We start from the raw sequence: 22,862 nt of genomic DNA, 5'->3' as shown, positions 1-22,862 counted from the left end.
ATAGAAAAGAAAGGTTTGGGGGTTAGGGTTTGATGAAGGCTTGCCTTGGTCAAGCCCTAGGTTAAGGAACTAACCACAATTGAGAAATGTAATTGTAAATGAATGAAAGACAAGATAAATGTTAGGATTCACCTCATTTGTATGTAAATGTATTATGAATCTTGAATTAGGAATGTAGGGTATCTCCACTCAATGCAACAGATCAACCATAATCCCATCATGGTGCCATAGATATAAAAGTGCATCAATGAAGAAGATGATGAATGCTTCAGTGCAGATCTCCTCCCTTCATGGCCAACAATAAACTAGATCTTGAAGAGGAAATGCTCACAAAGGATTCTTTAATGCTAGATAGAAATACCCTTGCTTGGATGCTTGAAAGACTTGAATACTTAAACTCCTTTAATGTAAAAGGAAAAAGTATGGACTTAAGAGAAAGAGCTTGAGTGCATGTGCATGAACAATGATTGAGATGAGATATGAAAATAAAGCCTCCAAGTTTCCTTATATATGATTTTTCGAGTAGGAAAATAATACATGCCAACTAGATAATGATAAAAAAACTAATTAAACCCCTAAGGCATTTTGGGCCACGAGCTCCAAAACCATTGGGGACTAGGTCAACCTTAGAGGACTGGGTCAACTTGGGTTGACCTAATCCAGACTAGGTCAACCTAGGTTGACCTAGTCCTGGAGGTCTAGTCTCAAGTACCACTGAAAGTAGAGGTAGATGCCAGAAAGATAAGGTGGAAAGAGGAAGAGGATAGGAGAAAAAGGAGATTGAGCTTAGGCATATCCATGGTTCGAAGAGGGAATTATGAAGAGGGAGCTAAAATATCTTAAAAGTCAAGTGCATCCATTCTAAGATGGTACAGATGGTAACTTGATTAAAATCCACCTTTGAGGAGTAACGTGAACCCCCTAGGTAATCCATTGGGTCCTCAATTATAGGCATAAGAAACCTGTATCTTATGGTAATTTTATTAATATCCCTTGAATCAATGTGCATCCTCCATTTTCTATCCTTTTTAGGCACTAGGATGATGGGAAGTGCACATGGACTTAAGTTTTTCCTTACTAGACCCTTGTCCAATAATGCTTGCACTTGTTTGGGTGTCTCTTGATTTTGAAGAGGAGTTATCTTATAGGTAGCCTTGTTAGGCAAGGTAGTTCCTGATACTAGATCTATTTGATTGCTAACATCCCTCGTGGCTAGCAATATATCTAGTATGTCTTTAACCACTATGTCATTATATTGATCTAATAGTTGTGCTTCTACAAGAACTTCAAAAAAATTATCTACCTTCTTCTCCTCTTTAGGATTCACTAAGAAGAAATACTCTTGTTACAATTTTGATTTTAAGACTGTTAGGAACTATTTCCCATTTAACATCATGACACTAGACCCAACATGGTTTCCTTCCCCTTAATCAGATAAAGGATCTATCTAGAAAAATTTTCCCCCTTTGGTTATCCTACAAGACTTCTTTTCCCCGTCATGTATAGCTTTTACATTATACTTCCATGGAAAGCCTAACAACAAGTGGCATGCATCCATTGGAAGTATATCACATAACACTTAATCCCTACAGTTACCTATCTCAAAGTCTACATAGACTTGTTTATCCACTAGGTCATGTTGTCCCTTATTCAACCAAGACACCTTATATGGATTAACATGAGGGAGTCTTTTCAATTGCAATTTTTCTACCATCTCAAGTGACACAATATTTTCAGTAAATCTTAAAACCACAATAATTTTAAATACCTTACCATAGGACTTGTACGTGGTCCTGAACAATGTACTTCTTTGGGGAGGCTCCTTATATTGAGGCACCTTAAAGAGAGTTCTTCTTAGCATTAAATTATCATCTTCAAGAACTAGCTCTGCTTTGCCAACAAGGTGGGTGACACTATCATCCTTTTGTATAAGATGTCCTTTTTTCTTCCATGTGTGAACTTGAAGCCTTTTCAAGAAACCTACTCATGGTGTCTCCAACTTCTTCACAACTATAACACTTACTAGTGAAAACTATGATGCCCATACTTTTATTATTGAATCTCCCTCTAGAAGTGTTTCTCCATCTATAAACTCGTGTATAAGATATCCCTCTCCCACTACTCTCTCCACTTCTTTTTGCTACATAAGCTTATCCACCTCTACCGGTTGTTTGATTCCTTCCAAAGGATCCTCTATATCATTTATTACCTCTTCCTCTCCTAATTTTATCTTCAACCCTCAAAGGCAATGCAAAACACTTATGAACAATGTCAAGTGTCAAGATGCTTATCTCATCTTGTATGTTTTTCCTTACACCATTTAGATATTTGGCCAATTTTTCTACTTCACCTTCTCGCTTCTTAGACCTTAGGTTGAGCTTATGGAACTCTTTAGTATATGCAATAATGTCTAGATCTCTTTATTTACAATTCTGCAACTTCCTATGCAACTGCACTTCATAATTAGTAAGAAGGAACCAAGTTCTTTAGCTTATCTACATTCTTTCCCAAGAAGTTATCTTATTCTTTCCTGGTTGTACTCTTTCCTCTTGCATGATATTCCATCATACTAAAGTAGACCCCATTAACCTTTCTCACTTTCTTATCTTTTGATACCCCTTTAAGGTCAAATTGATTGTTCATAGCATCAATCCAATCCAACAACTCTTCTCCATTCAGATAACAATGGGAAATAGGCAATCCATCAAAATGGTCTTTGCTAAGTGATTTGGAGGCATCTATAAATATGTTTTTCTCTTATACCAATGTAGGTGACACAGTAACCTCCACTGAAGGCCTTGTCTCCTCTTCTTCTTCCAAGTCGTTAGTTACATCTCCCCATTCTGTCAGGGTTCCTTTCTCTTTACCCTTTTGTTTCTTAGTGTCTTTCTCATGCACTTCATAAAGTATCTCTTGAACACCAACAAAGATAATGTTAGGATAATGTTAAGATAATGTTTTTAAGTATTATCTTTTTAAGGATAATGTTCTATGTGATAATTTGACTATGATACTCATTAATTATTTATTAATGAAACCCTAGCACACTCTTTATGACAATTCTTAGATGCTTTTTTGAATGAGAATGATTTTTTTAAATACAACCACAAAACATACAAATCAACAAAATGTGTGTTAAGTCAATTCATAATAATGACCATGGTTAGAAAGGCTAAAATTAATTTTTTACATTTTAAAAGTCAGTAAACATAAATCCAATATATATTGTCACTCTTGTTTTGACAATTTTGTTGTTGAACACTATAAGTTGATCTAACTCTTATTACACTTTTTAAAAAAAATTTTAAGTTTGATTATCATATTTAAAAATATTCATACACTCATTTCAAAGCCATTAGCAATTATCAAAAGGTACATGTTATTGTGATTAATAGAATTCTTAAAAATATCATAACAAAGCATAATTATTTGATCATTACAACTTTTTTTTTTGTCCTCGTCTATTTCCATGAATGCACAATACAAAAAAAAATATTAATATTAACTTCTAAAATATTAATTTTTTATTATCATTTTTTTTATTAAAAAAAATTTAAAAATTAAATTTTACTTGTTGAAGACTCAAGTAAATAGATTAAAGGTATGTTATTTATAGTTTAAAATGTTAATAATTTTGTTTTTATAATTAACAATTGTATTAAATGGATCCCCTTTAGAGGTCTTCGCCAGGGAGATCCCCTCTCTCCTTATTTGTTTACCATTATGGCTGAGGGACTTGGTAGACTTATCAAGTTTCATGTTTCTCAAAATCTGATTCAAGGATGGCAATGGGGAAATGGTTTGCACACTCTTTCCCACCTCTAGTTTGTTGATGATACAACCCTTGCTAGGAGAGCTCGGATTTGGGAAGCTAAAGCCTTTCATCTCACCTTGGATACTTATTTAGCTACCTCTGGGCAAAAAATTAATGACCACAAGTCCTCTATTTTTTTCGTCAACACTCCTGAGCCTATCAAGCGGAGGATTGTTAATATCCTAATATTTTAGATTAAGTCTCTCCCTCTGACTTACTTGGGGATCCCTATTGTGGTGGGTAGATAGCCTAAGCTTTTTTGGTAAAGCTTGCTCGACAAACGTCGACAAAAAGTCAATCATTGGACTCATAGGTGGCTCTCTACTGCTGGCAAGGTGACACTCCTACAATCTGTGATTCAGGGCCTTCCCATATATAGAAGCATGGTTCAGGCTACCCCGATGTATTTTCTTAAGGAATTTGATGCTCTCTCTCACCAATTTCTTTGGAGTGGCAATTTGCAAAATACCAAATGGAGCCTCATCAATTGGGATACCATTTGCAGGCCAAAAAAGGAAGGGGGCCTTGACCTTGTTTTGCTATCTTGTGCAGTCAAACTCTTGCTACCAAGCTCTATTGGCACTGGTGTTCTAGTTAGTCTCAACTTTGGGCCCATATCCTGTCACACAAATACTTGGTGTTGAACCTTCAGATATTTCCAAGTTTTCTCTTGAGAGAAGAGGTTCTATGGTGTGGAATACCCTCAAGATTGGTGTTCACCTGGTGAAGAGAAGCTTATTTTGGATATGTAACAAAGGCATTACGACTCTATTTTGGAGTGATTCTTAGACTGGGCATCCTCCTCTCTTATCCTCTCATCCACACTTGTAGTCTCTTTGTGATTTTTTCCTTTCTATTGGATGGAATAAGGTGGTTCATTATACAGAGGCTTATAACCTGGGCCTTGTTGTGGGTTACAGATGGAAGAATTCTTCTGATTGGCCGTTGGGTGGCTCTCTGGGGGATTGGTTGGAACTATCTCAGATATTGGCTTCTAGAGAGTGCATCTCTCTGTAGGAACCTAATGTTTTGGCTTGGGGAGGTGCTTCTTCTGGCAAGTATTTTGTTCCTTCAAGGTACCTTACATTGACGAAGCAACTTTTTGGCAAGGTGGATGTCTCTTGGTGGAAGAAAGTTTGGAATAGTTTTTCATGGCATAAGTGTAACTTTTTCCTTTGGATTCTAGTTTACAATCGTTGTCTTACTTGGGAGAATCTCTGCAAGCGAGGCTTCCAGGGGCCTTCCATCTGTGTTTTATGCCACAATAGTGAAGAGATTGTTTCTGACCTTTTTTTCAGTGCCCCTTTGCCAAACAAATTTGGCACTTCCAGTGGAGTGTGTGGGGATGCACGTGCTGGCATGTTTCCTCTTTGTTTGAATTCTGGGACCATTTGGGCCATCCCCCTTCCAAGACTTCTTTTCTTCAGGTTGCTTGGACTATTGGCCCTTCCCTTATTTTATGGCATGTTTGGCTTGTGAGGAATAGGAGGATCTTTCATGATGTGTAGTTTGAGATCAGACACCTGTGGGTGAAAATTGTTAATTCTCTTCATGAAACACTCCTATCTAAATGTGACATTGGTGGAGGTTTGGATCTTAGAGATGCTGGTATTTACTCACACCTTTCCTTTCCTCTTCAAGGTTGCACTCCCTCGATCCCCCACAATCGCTTTGGGAATAGAGCTAGGCAACACTCTTAGCGTGTTAATCATGAGGGGCATTGGTCTCCTCCTAAGGCGGGCATTCTTAAAATCAACACTAATGGTTCTTCTTGGGAAAATCTTGGTCTGGTTGGTATTAGGGGAGTTGGGCATGATAGTTTTGGTGATATTTAGTTTCTGTTTTCTATATACAAGGGTTACCATACTAATAACCTCATGGAAGCCCTGGCTATCTTGGTTGCAGTGGAACAATACTGTCAATGTGGCTGGAAAAGAATTATTTGTGAGACTGACTCGTAGGTGGTTGCAACTTTATTGAATAGAAGGAACCTTGTGCATGTGGATTGGCATTTGGCTCTGGTTATTTAGCAAATCATTCAGTTATGCAACTCTCTAGATTTTGTGTATTTTATGCATATCCCTCGTGAGTGGAACGGTGTGGTTGATTGTCCGGCTAAATGGGCCTCTGAGCATGGGTCGGCTTGGAACATTATTGATCATAGGATGCTTCCCCTTGATTTATCTCAGATGTTGGTTCAACTTGTGGACTAGGATAAAGCTCTGTAGTTCTCTTTGTTTCTTGTGTTGTTCTGCTCTCTTTGGTATTCAATAAAATTTTTACACCTCTTTTAATTAAATGAATTCATGACACTTCTAAAAGTCAGTCATATGCTCGTAAGATTAATTAATTTAATTTTCCTTATTTATTTCTGCATTCAATTTCTATCATTTTATGTAATAGATTCTAACTCTTTAATATAAGTTACTTTGTATTTATTTAATTAGCCTAAAGCAAAACAGATCCATGGGAATAAACAACGTATTATATGAACCAGAAATGAACTTCTGTAAATCGCTGATGTACACGACTGAAATGTGCGATTAAGCATTGCATTTAAAGCACCCTAATGAAAGGGCCCAAGAAATAAGGATAGAGTGGATATGCTGTGGAACTGCAACTTTGTAATATGCATTTTTTCAATTTAAAAATAAAAATTAAAAAATCCACTTTGAGAAGAGAGAAAACTGTGATTAAGAATGATAAAAGAATTTGTGCTGTATCTCCGTCAAAGCTGGAGCCAATAAACATCCCTTTGTAAAATGCATTCCCTCATAAATGAAAGTACAATTATCTTCAAACATTATTTTCAAATTAATCTTTTTATTTTAATTATAGCATTTCATAACAATTAATGGAACATTTAACTACAAGTACTGATATTTTAGGAGGTGAATTTAACAGGTATCCCAGGGGTGTTTTAAAATGACATTTTTGACCACTTTGCACTCCACGGCCTCTACAGAAAGATCCACCTACAAAAATTCACCTGTAAATTGACACTCAACAGTACAAGAAATCTAGATACACAAAGCCTAGACAATTATTAGAGCTTTTGCCCTACAGTTTTTTTTTGCCTTTGCTTAGGCTTTAAAATATCTCACTGTGAAATGCATAACCTCAGATATCCAAGTACAGTTATCTTGAAACATTCTTTTGAAACTAATATTTTTTTAAAATCATTTTCAGTAGAGTTTAATAGAATCTTTGTTTAGGCTTTTGTCAGCAGAAGCTCTAATAAAATATTGAAAATCCACTTTTTCCGTGCTACAATAAATCTATTCAACAAAATAAAATCGGTTACAGAATGTGTATCAGATGTTCCACAAGATACTTATCCAACTGGTAGTGTTGGCCCACATAACTCACTTGGTCAACATACCAAACAATAATGGAGGATCGGCTTGAACCATTTTCTTTTTAAAATAAGATATCACGCTTTTGCATTTTAGATGGACCCAGTGTACTCACATGGAAACAATAAATGAGACATGTGGTTGGCAAAGAACCCATGATTTCTTTGCAGTGATACAATCTGAAGGGAATGGATAAAGTTGACCTGCACTTCTTACAAAGTTAAATAATGATACTTCAATTCAAAGGAGACTGCTTACCCAGGCAACAGGCTTAACGAATGAAAAAGGACCCACTATTTCTTTGCAAAGCTATGCAATCTGAAAAGAATGTATTGTACTCGGTGGATTTCTTCCAGGATATGATAATGATACTCAACTTCTACGGGGGATTGTTAACAACCCACAAGGCAGACAGAATATAACGCTGTAAGTACAAATATTTTTTCCCTCTCGGAGGAAAGATGTACGGGGATAGGATATTCTTTCCTTAGAGAAAATTTGTACCCTTGTCTTCTTTTACATGAGATACTCAAGTTGGAATTGCCTTTACCACTAAATTGTCAGTAGATAGGGGGAAGGACCCAGTAAAGTACAGGTAGGCAAATAATCGTGACCTCTTTGTCATTACCTTCTAATTATAAATATTAAAAGAATTAAAAAATATAATACATATATATAGTCAATAGTCATCAGACGTACTATGGTCAATTTTTTTAACTTTTTGAATTAAAAATATACTACATATATCAATAGTCAATAGTCAACAGACGTACTATTGTCAAGTTTTTTAACTATTTGTATTGATTATTAGTCTATTTGTGCACCACTATTGGTACAAGACCCTAGTAGATATTGAACTTCGCTTTGAAATGACAAATATATAACTACTTTAGCTTTTTGCACTCAACTCACATACAGAAATAACCAACAAAATAGACAAGATGGCACATAACATTTATGATATAAGTGAAAAAGGACAATTTGATTGAAGTCACTGTGGACTTTTCTCCTATGAAGATGGATACCTAATCTTTTTCATGATGTTTCCTGCTTTTTTTCTTTTATTGTGCTTGTTCTTTTTTGAACACCGTTTGGTGCTCCGTTTGTCTACTTTTTCCTTGTTGTAAGCTTCCAGTCCCATAGACCCACGTTGTGATCTTTTGTTAGACATTAATAAATTTATCTTATCTTATCTTATTTCAATGCCCTTTCCCTTGAGTCCAATATGTGCATTGTGCATCTTGAAATTGCTTCTAGTTCTATGACTTAAAAACATATACACATCATATCAATGAGCCCCTGGGAATTGAAAAACGATCCCTTGATCAATGACCTTCCCCTCAACTTGGATATGCTCATTGTAAATTGCATGTACAACTAAAAAATATGTATTATATGAGCGCTTAGAATCCCATGAACTTAAAAAATATGAATATTTCATCTACATTGTTTATAGATTTTATAAGGACAATGATGAATGCTTGTTTATTGCTTCTGAACTCTTTACCCAAGATAGACAAGGATTTTAACTGTTATCACCTTCGTCCTCTATGCACACTATACTAATGAAGATTAAAACTGAGTAATGTGTGATAGACCTTTGCTTGGAATCTGCAAAAACTGATCATTCCATGAGAACCATGAAGCTACTCCCGTGTTCCAAAGTTTTTACACAGATAAAGCTGAAACCATTGTTGAAAAAACTGGCTCACCTATGGGACCACATGCTCTTTATGTAAAGATGAAAATTTTCTTTCGAGTAGCACTCAATAATTTCTTGCCATTGTGTGTAGGGAAAACAATATTCCTTTATTGACAGGAACTCCACGAGTCGAGAAGCAGCGAAATGTCAGGGCTTTTAATGCCATTTAACGGGCGATGATTTAAAACTTGAGTTCATTTAAAAAATATTGTACCCTCGTGTCCTCTTTTACATAAATATAGCATATACTCTCAACGTATGCTTGACATGTTGTACTTCATTTTTCTATAATATTCATATAATATGGGCATGAATGAGATGAAAATAAGTATTAATGCTAGCGAGAAAGGGATTTTACTATTTTGTCAAACAAAGTGCACCAGCAATGAGTTGTGTCAAACTTGTGTAGGTATAAACTTAGGAGGTGATTTTCAGGTGTCTGTCTTGATACATTGAGAAATGAAATTAAAATTAAATACGTGGTAACAGATAGGAAATATAATTTATTTCTTACTTTTCATTCTGGTGTCGTGCACTATTAAAACTCGATATTCAAATGTTCTGATAATTTCTTATTTCATATATATTGAATCGGGGAAGTTTCGGAGGAGAAAGCTCAAATCAGAATATGCACACAACTCTAAATTATCTTAGCAAAATATAACACTTTTACTACCTGCAGAAAGTTTTAAAGTATTACTAGCTCATGGCTATCTTTGCAAAATATAACACTTTTACTACCTGCAGAAAGTTTTAAAGATTACTAGCTCATGGCCATCCACTCAAATTAACAGCTTATAAATTCTTCTCTGTTTTCCAATCCCAGTTTTTTGATATCCTTTCTTGAGTTCAAGACGCGTGATCCTCTCAAGAAATCAGATACAATAGCAACGCTACAAATACATCCGAAATAGTTTAAGGATACTCCAGTTTGATGGTGTACTGCTGTGCCCCTTTCAAGCATCCTACGCTAACTCTTAATGCAATATAGAGGTGAGAAGATGGTTGCAACACTGCTGTAACAAGATTTGATTTGTATGCATCCTTCTCTCTCTCTCAAATACAGAAGAGTAGACAGATGAAAAACTTCCAATTCATCTCATAGAAATTATTCAAGACTCTCCTGCAAAACTTATGGAAATAACGCAGTTCCAATATTTTGAAAAATGAAGAGAAATGACCTGTTTTCAATCATAACTAACACCAAATAATAGCATCAAATTGGATGCCTTCTGCATAGTCACACATTTCATACTCTCAAGAACGAGATAAACAAAAGAAATGATTCCAAATGGTATTTGATCAGATAGGCAAAAAAAATCCAAATGTCAGTAATAGATCTCTTAATGTAATTGGCATTTTTTGGCCTTGCAAACAAAAACTACATCAAACAGCTGTTCAGCATCCCAAAAAGAATATATGAAGAATTGACCTCGTCTTTAAGAGTACATTATGCATACAGCACCTTCTGCCCTGGTATGCATATATTTTTAATCAACCAATCGCTAACCTAGCAAGGGAAATTATACTTTTAACATTGATCTAGACAAACTGAAGGGTATAACCTCCCACAATCAACACAATTTGTGTTAAGCGATTTGAACTGAAGTATAGTTGTTAGGGCCCCCTTATTTGGCGAGTATTGTAGGACCTGCACCCTAAGCATTTCTGAGCAACAATATGAAACTGTACTTCACAGTTTGTTCCACAATCATTGCACAAAATCCAGACCTGCACCAATAATGAATCATAATTACAACTACATACGGCCAACTTAAGTACAACAACCTGACTTTAGACCCAGACTAAAAATTGAACAGTTACTGAATCTGTTCGTAAATAGACACAAATATGAAGCAAAAGAGAAACAATACCGTCTTATCTTGGTACTCTGAAGGCATAGGGGTTGCTGCAACCTGAAAAACGATAGCATCAAGTCAAAACCACTTGCAAGATAACTTACATGCACTTAATGAAAAAAGAAGTTGCCCTACCTCCTGATCTAGTTGATCCCAGATTTTGGACATATCACAGATTGACTTAGAGCACATTGGACAAGAATACCTGTGGGCAATCAAGTTTTGTGAGATAGTAACACATGTAAAATTTGGAAGCTAGCTCAGAATATATATTTTAAATGTTACGCAAAACAAAATAAGTTCATCAACGACTCACTGTGAGTGCCTTTTCATTTCTGCCAGGCATTCCATGTGCATTGTATGACCACACCGCATGACTGTTATATCCTTCAATGAATCAAAAAGATACTGCACAAAAATCCTCAAAATCCATTAGATTTATAGCCAAGCAGATATCCACCCTCAGTCCAAAGTAAAGAAATAAAAATGGCTAGCATCTAGCATGGCACAAACCTCAAAACAAACAGGACAGTTGTGATGCATAGAATTTTCTACACAGGAGTGTGCCTTCTGCAAACCAACTGAATAACAACAACCTACAAAACAGCTCCAAATCTACAAGTTATTAAGTTCCAACTTCTCTACCACATCCTTTAGAACTCCAGGTACAAAAATGGGATTTTATTTACAGATCAGACACTCACAAATCATATACAGCTAATCTTGTTTAGATGCCTTTATCTGAACACGGAATCATGCACTTCATGGATTTACCAGCCTCTATAACATGCCTGAGAGATTATTCAAAGGTACCAAAATGGGGTTTTGTTTACATGCAAAACACTCAAATAGGTCTTTTCATTATTTACTCTGGTACTATTCAAAACACTTTTAGCACTGAAGAATATTGGATAAATTACTTGCTAAAATGAACACTCAAACACAAAATAATATCTCTACTAGATCTTCCAGTTGAAAATTTCCCATATAGGAACTATAGCCTCCCAAAAAATATTTATAGCTCGTATGGCCAATTTCCTTAAAATACCTAGAGAAGTAGGCAATTCATCATATAGATTCATCTGATAGAAATGAACACTTAAGTAGAAAAAGGAAGCCTCTAAAAACATGAAGAGGCCTCCTTGTTCCAACTCCAGCAGCTGTTGAAAGTTAAATTTGACTATCCTCTTTTGCAGGACAGTTTGGTAAACTGTTAAATCAATAATTGTTGAATCTGACTGTTTGATATTGGTCTCCTTCTGTTTTTAGGGACTTGGCCTTGGTTATACTTTGCAAGTTGTTGCTTGCATGAGCTATACTTGTAATCTACATCCAATTAAAATTAATTATGCATAGGGTTGGGTGAAAAAAAACACAAACAACCTGACCTTGATATGACTTTTATATGGAAAGGTACATACCACATTTGTCGCAATGAAAAAATTTATCACGCCCTCCAACTCTGGTAAACCAAATTGAAACAAATATTGTAGTTAGAAACATTATAAAAACTTGGTACAGAAACACAATTAAAATGACAAAACAAATATGAACTCATAATTTAAATGAGGCTTTTTTGTTGCAAAAAAATAAACCTAAGGTTCTCATTCAATTGCAGATGCAGATGCAAGAATCGGGTGCGCGGACTTACAATTTTTTTTGGGGGGCCGGGTGGGTTTTGGATGCGTAAAACAGTTTTTATATATATATGCGCAAAGAAATGCAAGAAGTGTTTCCCCATCCTCCTAGCTTGTTAATTTGGTGGGACATAAGAATGCTGGTTAGTTCCGTGAAACTGTTCCAGGCAGCGGTCATGATGAAGGTATGACAGATGAATCATGTCAGATAACTTTCACATAGCAAACATGAATGAGCAGCCAGTGATAGTGAAGAGGCATAGGAGAGGGATTGAATGGCATCAACAACGCTCTGCAGATCATGAGTGTGTCCAGTATCGAAAAGCAGTTAACCATCGCTGGATGAATATAAATCCTTGGGGACCCATCCACATTCTTAGCCAGCTCTCAAATGCTCATCAACCATTGACACAGAGCAAGGCTTGAAAACTCTTCATTCATTACAGTCATGAAATCCATCACGTCCTTCTCACTAACAACATTTCGGTCACACATATTGGGAACCTTTGATCTCTGCTTTCCTTTTTCCTGGGGTGCTACCTTTCTACCTACAGCTCAGTTGTCAAGAAGTTTGATGCTTTGTTCAGTTGTTCAAGTCTATAATGGGTCTCATGCAAAGCAGCACCAATCTTATTGTAAAAATACTTTCTCATGTTTTCTATACAAAAATCTGATGCTAACTTCATTTTGCTGTGTCCCAAAATTTTCTTCTTTAGGTTTAATACTTTATTAGCTCCCATGAGCATCCAGGTGCCCAGGAAGTGTTTCCTGTGCACATTGCATGGCACCCAAAGAGCATCCAGCATCCAAACGCGTCAGCATCCACTTCCAGGCATGCCTGCTACGCACCAGTAAGGTAGATATAAACCATGCAGATTAATAAATCAGTGAGTATTTGCTTGACTTGTGGGTGCTTGCACTCCAAACAGGGATAGTGAGTAGTCACTAATGAATAAGTGGTAAAAACTCGGCCAACATTAAAAAGCAAGAGTCTGTAAGCATTTGTGGGCACAGCTGTGAAATTTGGATTGAGAATTAATCAATTTTAAAGTACTTTTCAGCTGTATTTGAAATATGGCATATGCCACGAAGGCATGAAAACATAAGAGTCTGCAATTATTTGTGGGCACAATTGTGCAACTGGGGTAAAGATTAATCAATTTTAGAGAGTTTTTCGGCTGCAATTGAAAAATGGCATGCAGCCAATGCAGCCATGAAGGTCTTTGTCATCTCAAAGGCCTTCATTTGAGCTAGGCAGCCGAGACTCCACCCCTGAGCCCTATGCTATTTACAACAGGGTACATGGCAGGGACACTGCCCCAGACCCTACAATCCACCCCCACATTGGTTTTAATTGGGCCCCTGTTTTCCATCAATCAAATTTGTAAACTATTAATATGAACATGTAAAATCATATGACACTTGTGTGAATTGAACTTGGTTTTTGACATATAGATCTACAAAACCAAAAAAACCCACTTATGACCTCAGTAAATTCGGTTTTAAACTTTTATACATGTTAAGATTAATTAACAAATTTATGTGTTTTTTAAAGATCGTAAAGTTTGCCATAAGTTTTTCCAGAGTCTCGAGCATGAGTTAAATTTAAGGCCTGCTAAGATTAATTAACAAATTTATGTGTTTTTTAAAGATCATAAAGTTTGCCATAAGTTTTTCCAGAATCTCGAGCACGAGTCAAATTTAAGGCCTGCTAGGTTTTCACTAAGTTTGAGTTTTTGAGCTATGATAGAAATGATATAAAGTTATACAAACCCAATATATTGCAAGAATTAAAGCATGTCTTCTTACCTGCATATGCCACAATCATCACAGTGATATTGGCTTTTTGAAACCTGCAACATGAAATATTCAGAGAGGCAAATGAGAATCAAAGAACTTAATGATTCAACTGTTTTCATGCATGGGATAAACAAACACAAATAACTCACATCATCGTCAAAAAATTTGCACACAGCACAATAATATTCCCCCATATTAACTCCACAGTTCTCACATTCTTGCTTCACCTGAAGAAAATAGTTTAATCAAAACAGAAAACTTAAATAAAACAAGGATCCAGATGCTAAGAAATGGGAATAGTTTACTCACACTCTGCTCAGTATCACATAGAGAGCAAATGACCTGCCCACAGGAGAGATCAGATGGTCAACATACTCTAACACAGTGTGTATACAGAAAATATTCAAAATAATAACACAGTCATATAGAAGTAATGGTAAACTCAAAAAATGGCTACCGAGAAGCCACTATGAGGATATCAATCATGATTCATGAATGTAAGGGAAATCCAGCATCGGCAGAGCATTTACTTGACATCAAGCACAACATTCACTTAGAAGTTATAGTTTTGGCACAGCAGGAAAATAATTTCAACAGAAGATTAAGGGAGCCCAATGAAATTATAATATGCCCTCAGCTTTAAGCTACTTATTGCAGCCATTAATCAACACGATAAAAAAAGACTATATAGCTATATGATCAAAAGAATCATTATTCTAACTTTTTATTTTAATTTTTTGTCATGTAACCCATGTCTGGGCATTTTATTTTTGGATGTTTCTTCCTTTCTTAGAATATCTCAGGTGGTTCCATAATTAAAAAATATCATTTATTCTTCTACTAGCTCATTATTTTTTTAGTGCTTTGGACAGCTTAGTATTAAAGTTTCCAGCTATTCCATGCCTAGACTACCTTCCCATGTCATTGTAATCAATATTTATTGAGTTGTTTCCACCAGTCCATGGTATTGTTTTCACCTTAATGATCGATTTCAGAGTGATTTTAAATCACAGAATCTGTGACAGTTTTCTTCCAAAAGCTATACATAATAAGACAATTATGTTACACCCTTTCTTCTGCAATATCTACATAATTGGTATAAAAGACAGAAATTTTCCACACAAATGTAATTGAAAAATTCTAAATTTGAATGCCTACAATCAGAGATATCTCTCCACCCCGAATAAGTTCCTATTTTCTCCTGAAGGCTCACATATTTTGAGTCGTCCTCAACCGTGATTAGAAATGGGATCTCCAAACGAAGTAGATTTTTGGTGTCAAACTCTAAAATGAGATTGCACCATGTGGCAGCACAATATGATAACCATCCTAATAAGCAACTGTAGTCAAAAGGCAATCAACAGGTTGCACTGCTAAACTCTAGGTTATCCATAAGTAGGAGATACTATCAAGAAAAAATATTTCTTATGATGGTGAGGAGGAGAGAGAGATGTTCAATATACAATGTTACATAGCATAAAGCAGATAAAAGGAGGAAGAACTGTTTAACTGTCCACTGAGATGCAGGTAAGTAATGAAGGGGCATTGAGGCATATATGTTGAAGAAAATTTAAACAATGAGACGGGGAAAGAAGCATCCACCTATCAGATCATTTTTAGATAAACTGTGCTGACTATTAATTAACAGTCCCAGTCATTCACATTGAACCATCTCCTATGAGCAATTACTCAATGCAAGTACAACCCATCATTGGGACAGATAATACTTTTGAGTTTTGCGGGGTGAAGTGATTGGTTTCAAACTAGATAAAGAAAATATTCAATTATCCCATGGCATCTACTAGCACTGATGGCCGTCAGATGCAAGGATTTGTGGTGATCAGCTAAATTTCCTGTCATAAATTGTTCAACTATTTATTTGATATTTCACCTGCAATCAAGCCTTGTTGAAAAAGTTAAACTCTATTTTCTATTCATCTGACAATCGGGTAGGATTACTCTGTCATATTTATGATCCATTTTCTCAAGAGTCGAGAAGAAGAACCTGTTAAATAGATCTCAAAAATGTTTGGATAGGAATGGCTGAAGAAACAATGCATTTCTTTACTCACACCTTGATTTTATTTTTGAAACGTGCATGAAGAGGCTCTTTCCTATGAGTTTTCTCATAAATTTTCATTAAAATTTGGAGCTTTTGGTCTGCTATGTATTACATTTATGCTTCCTTCAAAGCAAGAACTTTGTGTGCTATGTAGCAAATACTTTGGGAGGCATATGCTTGAATAACATATTTATGTTATTCCCATATATTTTTGAAGTATTTAAATCACTTCAATTGCATTTATTTTATCCTTTTTTTGATGCATATGATGCCATCATTGTTTCTATATTTCTATCCTGAATCACTCATTCCTGTCTACATGGCTGCCGTATGCAAAAATTTGCCAAGCTGTTTGGTAGCCTTTACGCTGTTTTGCATTCAGATCATTTTTTCTATTCCAGCAATAGAGCATTTTCATCTCAAATCAATTTGTCCAAAAGTAGTTTCAGGGGGAATGGACATGACGTCATCAATGCATCTGTGACATAAACAATACTCATCAGTTACAATTCAAATATTCACAGGGATTCTGGTTTGTCTTTACTGAAGCTTTTTACTGCAATGCTCAAGAAGATAAACTTGCACTCCTTATGTTGTATCATTATTTTCTTCAATCATCTTGACTATTTTGTTATTCATAAATCAAACCTATTTTACTTACTATGTTGGGCATTATATTATATGCTAAGCTTTACGGGGATGTAGTTTCTGTACTTGCAGTAGATTTCATGACAGAGTTCATCCATAGATTTGACTGTTGGAGTTGATGTTTATTTGATCCAATTTCACAATGCTTGCCAAAGAGACCATATTTTGCAGGTAGAGTTATAGTTGAGGGCTTGTTGTCTTATTCAGCTGACCTGCGTTGACTATTAATTAACAGTCCCAGTCATTCACATTGACCCATCCCCTATGAGCAATTACTCAATATAAGTACAACCCATCATTGGGGCAAATAATAGTTTTGAGGGGTGAAGTGATTGGCTTCAAACTAGATAAAGGAAATATCACATAGCATCCACTATCACTGATGACCATCAGATGCAAGGATTTGTAGTGATCAGCTAAATTTTTTGTGCCATAAATTGCTTAACTATTGATCTGATATTTCACCTACATTCAAGCCTTGTTAAAAAGGTGTTAACTCTCTATATTTCCTATTCATCTGACAATCAGGTAGGATATCAAAAGTCTGAAAGACTATACTCTGTCATATTTATGATCCATTTTCTCAAGAGTCAAGAACAAGAACCTATCAAATAGATCTAAAAAATGTCACAATTAATAGTTATTTTTGTATTTTCAATGATTGAATATTTTTTGAAGGTATTCAATTTTTCAGGTTAGGAAAGGCTTTATAATTTATTAATAAAGATAATTTTGAAGCAATTCATTTAGCCTTTTTCCTTTCCCAAAAAAAAAAGGGCTCTATCATGCTTGCCTTATGTGGTAGCTGCATCTTCAAAAAGGCTGCTTCAGAGAAATCTTTTACAAATTTCTACATTTTTTCAGCATGAATATTGAATAAATTTTCTGTTATTCCAGTGTAGAAAAGGCTTACCAGAGATAAATTTTGAAGAATTCTTTGAACTTTATTATTAGAGGACAGAAAAAAATCTCGCTGCAACATAGAGAATTGAGATAAAAAAGTTCTACTTATTTAGAAAATTCTGTATTTCTCTAAGGGGAAATATATTTAGTAAGTCTTATATTTTTTCCCAGACTAGAAAACGCTTAATAAGTTTTATGTTATCCAGACTAGAAAAGGCTTAACAGAGGTAAGTTTTGATGCATTTATTTTAGCTTTTGAAGTTGACGAAAAATAAACCATTAAATTGATTGCCTTCTTTAGTAGCTGTAACCTAGACAAGGCTAATTTCATTTCGAAATTTCTGTAATCTCCCGGTGTGGCTTGTAGAGGAAGCAGTTTTTTACAGCTGTTTTTTCAAAAAGAAAAAAGTATCTCTAGTTTCCTTCATCTTGAAACAGTTTTAATTATGTTATTCTTCTCGTATTGATTGCGTTACGGTAGATACTAGAAAAAACTTTAATGAGAGCGAAAGCCGTTAACATGAATTCGAAAAGCGGAAGTGTTACACACCCGTTCGATTTTGTATCTGGGAAGCTCGTGGCGCTCCTCCGGATTCGGCAAACGGCTCTGCACAAACATAAAAAACAAAGAACAAATCAGACAACATTATAGAATGGTAAATCTGGCTTTGCACTTCAAAGACAAATAGGATTTTTAATAATTGAGCTAATTGGTCCTGAATCCGCAGATCCCTGTGCCCTAAACCAACACACGACGCATCCATTCAATTTTCCAATTCGTCCACAAATCACATCCACGGCACTTGTTCTCCGCGAAAATCTAACACGAAACAATCCATACGAAACGCTAAATTTGCACTGGTTCAACTGTCAGGAGGAACTGCCACCACATAACGAGCCAAATATTCCCATTTTCCCATACATGGATAAAAACACCAGAAAACAAAACAAAACAACCCTTTCAATCCCCAGATCGACAAGGATCGAAATCGCGACCTGTTCACGCCCAAATTGTGAACCAAATTCAATAACAACAAACCGAGTCCCTACCATGGCTTCATTATGACAGTGGCGGCAGTGATACACCTCATTGCAGCAGGGCGCTCGTATGCGGCACCGTCTCCTGTAGTGCTCGCACCTGTAAATCAGCCCCCAATAATTAGCTGCCAGCACAATATAATCTCACGAATCAAAATTTGAAAGGCTAAGCATTGAACACAACAATACTGACCCATAATCCATTCTTCCAGCGCCGAGGCGATCCCGCATCCATAATTCTGCCTCCTCCGCCATGGTGAAGCAGAAAACACAGGAAGTGGCTAGGAGACCTTTATATAATCACATTCAATGCATTGAAATGAGGCATTAATTGCAATTGCATCCGCTAAAAATAGAGGGAGGTGGGGAAGAAATCAAGCTTTGCTTCAGTTTCTTTCTCCTCCCGCATCCCAACGGTCACAGAGTGTGAGGTGTATGAAAAGGGGATAGAGAAGTGGATACCCTAACATTCTTTCTTCCCTTTCTAACAACTCTTCGTTGAGCACGTCGATGTGGAGAATTGGGCTGTGGAGCCCACGGGGAAATGCTTCAGTTACTTGCACGCTAATAATGAATGATAGGATTCGTTGGATTATGTGCAACCTTTTTCTTTACAGGTTATCCAGTTTTGTGGGGAAGGGAATAGGATACTTCTGAGTGCAAAGATAGTTTATGGGATTGGAAAGTCTCAAATTGAGTGGATTTTCTCTTTGATTGGGAACCTTGCGTGTTCTAAATTTTTCTAATGGAATAGGGTGTCCTATTTCTATTGTCAACCTTAATAATCTATTAGTAGAATGATTAAGGTCAATGGTGTAATATAGTTTATAGTTAAGGTTATTGTTAGAGTTAATGGTTGTGATATTGCTATCATGACTTAATCGTGTAGTATTTGAGTCAAACTTACTTATCCATGTTTCATAAGTTGATTACAATTAATCCATCTCTCATGAGAATAAATGGAACACTTAGCATTTATTGGATCTAGGTGATGCTCATAGATGTGAAGCACCAGGACTTCTCGGGAGATCACCTATCCCAGTACTACTCCATCTTGAGCGCACTTAACTACAGAGTTTTATCTATAGTTAAACCCACTTTGCTTGCAACCCTAGTTGCAAAATCGTTACCAAGTGTTGTGCCTTATGAACCATTCATTAGAAAGCCCCTTAAGCTCATCAATTGATAAATAGGAGATATTTTTCATAGCAAGTCAAATTGTGATATTGTTATCAAGATGTAATTGTATAGTATTTGAGTCAAACCCATTGACCCATGTTTCATGGGTAGTGATTCACATGAATCCATATCTCATGAGAATAAATGGAACACTTAGCACTCATTGGATCTAGGTGGTGCTCACAAAGTCAATGGTGTAAGAAGATGTATAATTAAGATTATCGATAGGATTATTGCTAGGGTCAACAGTGTAATTAGAGTTGGTGTTGAGGTTGGTGGTAGGGTTATTGTCAGGATCACTGGAGTTAGGCTACAATTAAGATTATTATTAGTGTTATTGTTAGGGTTAGTGTTAAGGGTTATTGTAAGGGTTATTGGCTCCTGATTTAATAATGATTTTAACTACTAGGTAGTCGAAAAAAGAATGCATCTAAGGGTAGCTATCTCCTATGATGGACACAATTTGTTTAGAACCTAGGCCAACTATAAGGCTGAACTCCATCTTCACTTCGGGCTCTACAAAACCTAGGCAGATAGACCTCAGATTCATCCATATGGTACCAGTTGCTAAAAAATAAATCTGAATCTATATTAAGCAGATGAAAATCTCGAATCCTTATATGCCCATGCAATGGAAAAGGTATGAAATAACTAATAACATGACCTATGAGATTTACAAGCTAAGTATGGGTATCCTTTTCAGCTCTATAACATGAAAGGGAAAATTATTTTGATTGCTTGATTGATATCAGCATAACCCACATATGAAACAACAAGAAACATGCAGATCCTATAACTGATTAGTGCCCTATCCATTGGGTATCCTACAAATCACGACATATATTAGGATATTGGTGTTCTATCCTTTTACTTTGTACATCAAACATCTATGTTCAAACTGAATCTCATACTCATCAAATCCTCAAATCTATAACCCTGTCAAGACATATCAAGCATTTACATGATTCTTTTAGACAAGGACAAAACACATTGAGGCATACAACCCAAAATAAATTGCAACTGAGATCTATAATCTTTGATCATAAACCACAAAAGGTTACAAACAACAAAGATAGGAGACAAGAATCAGATTGAAATTAGGCTCATTTGTTTCTTTTTTGTATTCATTTGTTTGAAGCAAATACATTAAAGATGCATGAAAATTATTGGCAATATCGTCAATTAGATGTCTAGAGTTGTCATTTATGGCAACATGTATTCAACATTTCATTTATTCATTTAGAGTTAGAAAATTGTTTAAGTGTTAGACAGTTTGCAACAGTACAGAGATAGATGTGATGTGTACGGACGACACACTTTGAATTAGCTCTTGCGCAGTTGAGAATAACTTTATGACAATATCATGATGACGTAGGTAAGTGTGCAGATGTGTATGGACAGTATGACACAAGTTATAGTCAAAATACTAGTTTAGGTATTTAACAGAGCAAAATAGAGCATATCAGAGAATTGGATTGTACGACTTAAGGAAGTATTTTGGTGACAAAATAATTACTTAATCATAATGAGCCAACATTGTAGATACTAATCCTTAAGTGATTTTATATTATGTCAAGCGTGTGAAGACATGAAGGCCAACTAAGCAAAGAATTATTAATGTGTAAGGTATAAGTAAAGATCTTGTCTTGCACAAATAGTGTGAAGAACATGTGGAAGATGTACGACATGTGAACTATTGTATGGATAACTTGAAAGATATGTGAGCCTTATGTGATATGAAATTTGATGTATGATCAAAGAAAGTGTGAGTTTCAACAATGAGGAAGTATTGTATGTATACCTATACCTATGAAGAACTTTATTTTTTATTGCATGTTAGGGCAGTGGGCTCTTCTTGCATACATTGCATTTGATCTACCAACTCCTAACAGGGTTGAAGTAACTCTTAACAAGTTTTAGGCTTTTAATAGGGTCTAGTCCTCTAACAAGGACTCAAGACACTGTATGTACTTCATAGACTCCTAACAGGGTCAATATCCTTAACATGATTCTTTTGTTTAGTGAATCATCTAGTGGATATCATCCCCATTGGGGTTCTCCCTTGGTCAAGGTTTCCCTAGTCAAAAAATAATGGTGTTATGATTTCTCTTTGTGTATTGTTATATTTAATATTCATCATTGTTGGTTTACTTTCATATGCAAGTTATAAAGTAATTAACAATATTTAGCTGTGGAAATTTTTTTGTAGAATACTGATTCATCCTCCCCCCCCCCCCCCAATATTATCTATTTCTAACAATTAGTATTAGAGCCCAATTACTCTAAAGAGGTTTAACAACTTGAGTAAGATCCCTATGGAATGGAACAGTTAAAGAGAAATCTCAAAGAAACTCTTGAATAGATCGACCTTCTTACAGAAGAAAGAGATAACATGCAAGATAGGTGTGAAGATGCAAAAGTCTACATTGGCAAACTGAAAGACAAGATTGATGATCTAAAATCTGGTAAGGAATCAAATGTGCAGACTAGTGACAATGATGAAGTAGGAAATCTCAAGAAAAAAAATGAGATCTTGAAACATGAGTTGAAAATTGTGGAACTTAAGTTGAGTCTTAAGAAAGATAGTAGTAAGAGTGAACCTGATCTGAGATCTAAGAATAAAAACCTTGGATCCCAACTTAGTCAAGTAACATCTAAATTAGATTCTATTAAGATTGAGCATGCAAAATTAGAAAAGTACAATACCATTATGAAAGGAGAATTGACACAAGCTAAGCAATAGTCAAAGAAACTTTATTCTAGTAGTGAGAAAATTGATGAACAAATATTTCACCAGAGACCTTCTTGTGACAAGACAGGCCTTGGTTACCTTATTGGAGAGAAATTTCCCAAGAAAGTTGAAA

At 35.6% G+C, this 22,862-nt stretch overlaps 1 protein-coding gene across 1 annotated transcript; it reads right to left on the bottom strand.

Moving 5' to 3' along the window:
• Nucleotides 1-10,141: 10,141 nt before the first annotated feature.
• Nucleotides 10,142-19,275, bottom strand: LOC149543437 (E3 ubiquitin-protein ligase MIEL1-like). Its single transcript, XM_089798230.1, has 12 exons — nucleotides 19,013-19,275; nucleotides 18,832-18,919; nucleotides 18,332-18,388; nucleotides 14,478-14,510; nucleotides 14,318-14,395; nucleotides 14,178-14,221; nucleotides 12,153-12,193; nucleotides 11,245-11,327; nucleotides 11,048-11,139; nucleotides 10,867-10,936; nucleotides 10,747-10,788; nucleotides 10,142-10,603 (listed from the first exon to the last, which is right to left on the bottom strand). Exons 1-12 carry the CDS (start codon nucleotides 19,072-19,074, stop codon nucleotides 10,490-10,492), a joined length of 804 nt encoding a protein of 267 aa, XP_089654356.1. The 5' UTR covers nucleotides 19,075-19,275; the 3' UTR covers nucleotides 10,142-10,489.
• Nucleotides 19,276-22,862: the final 3,587 nt, after the last annotated feature.

This window comes from Cupressus sempervirens, chromosome 8 (genome assembly GCF_028749045.1).
Source record: "Cupressus sempervirens isolate cs-2001-9-10 chromosome 8, ASM2874904v1, whole genome shotgun sequence".
Classification (NCBI taxonomy): domain Eukaryota; kingdom Viridiplantae; phylum Streptophyta; class Pinopsida; order Cupressales; family Cupressaceae; genus Cupressus; species Cupressus sempervirens.
Note: the sequence above shows the minus strand (reverse complement) of the source record. Positions and strands in the feature narration are given on the sequence as shown.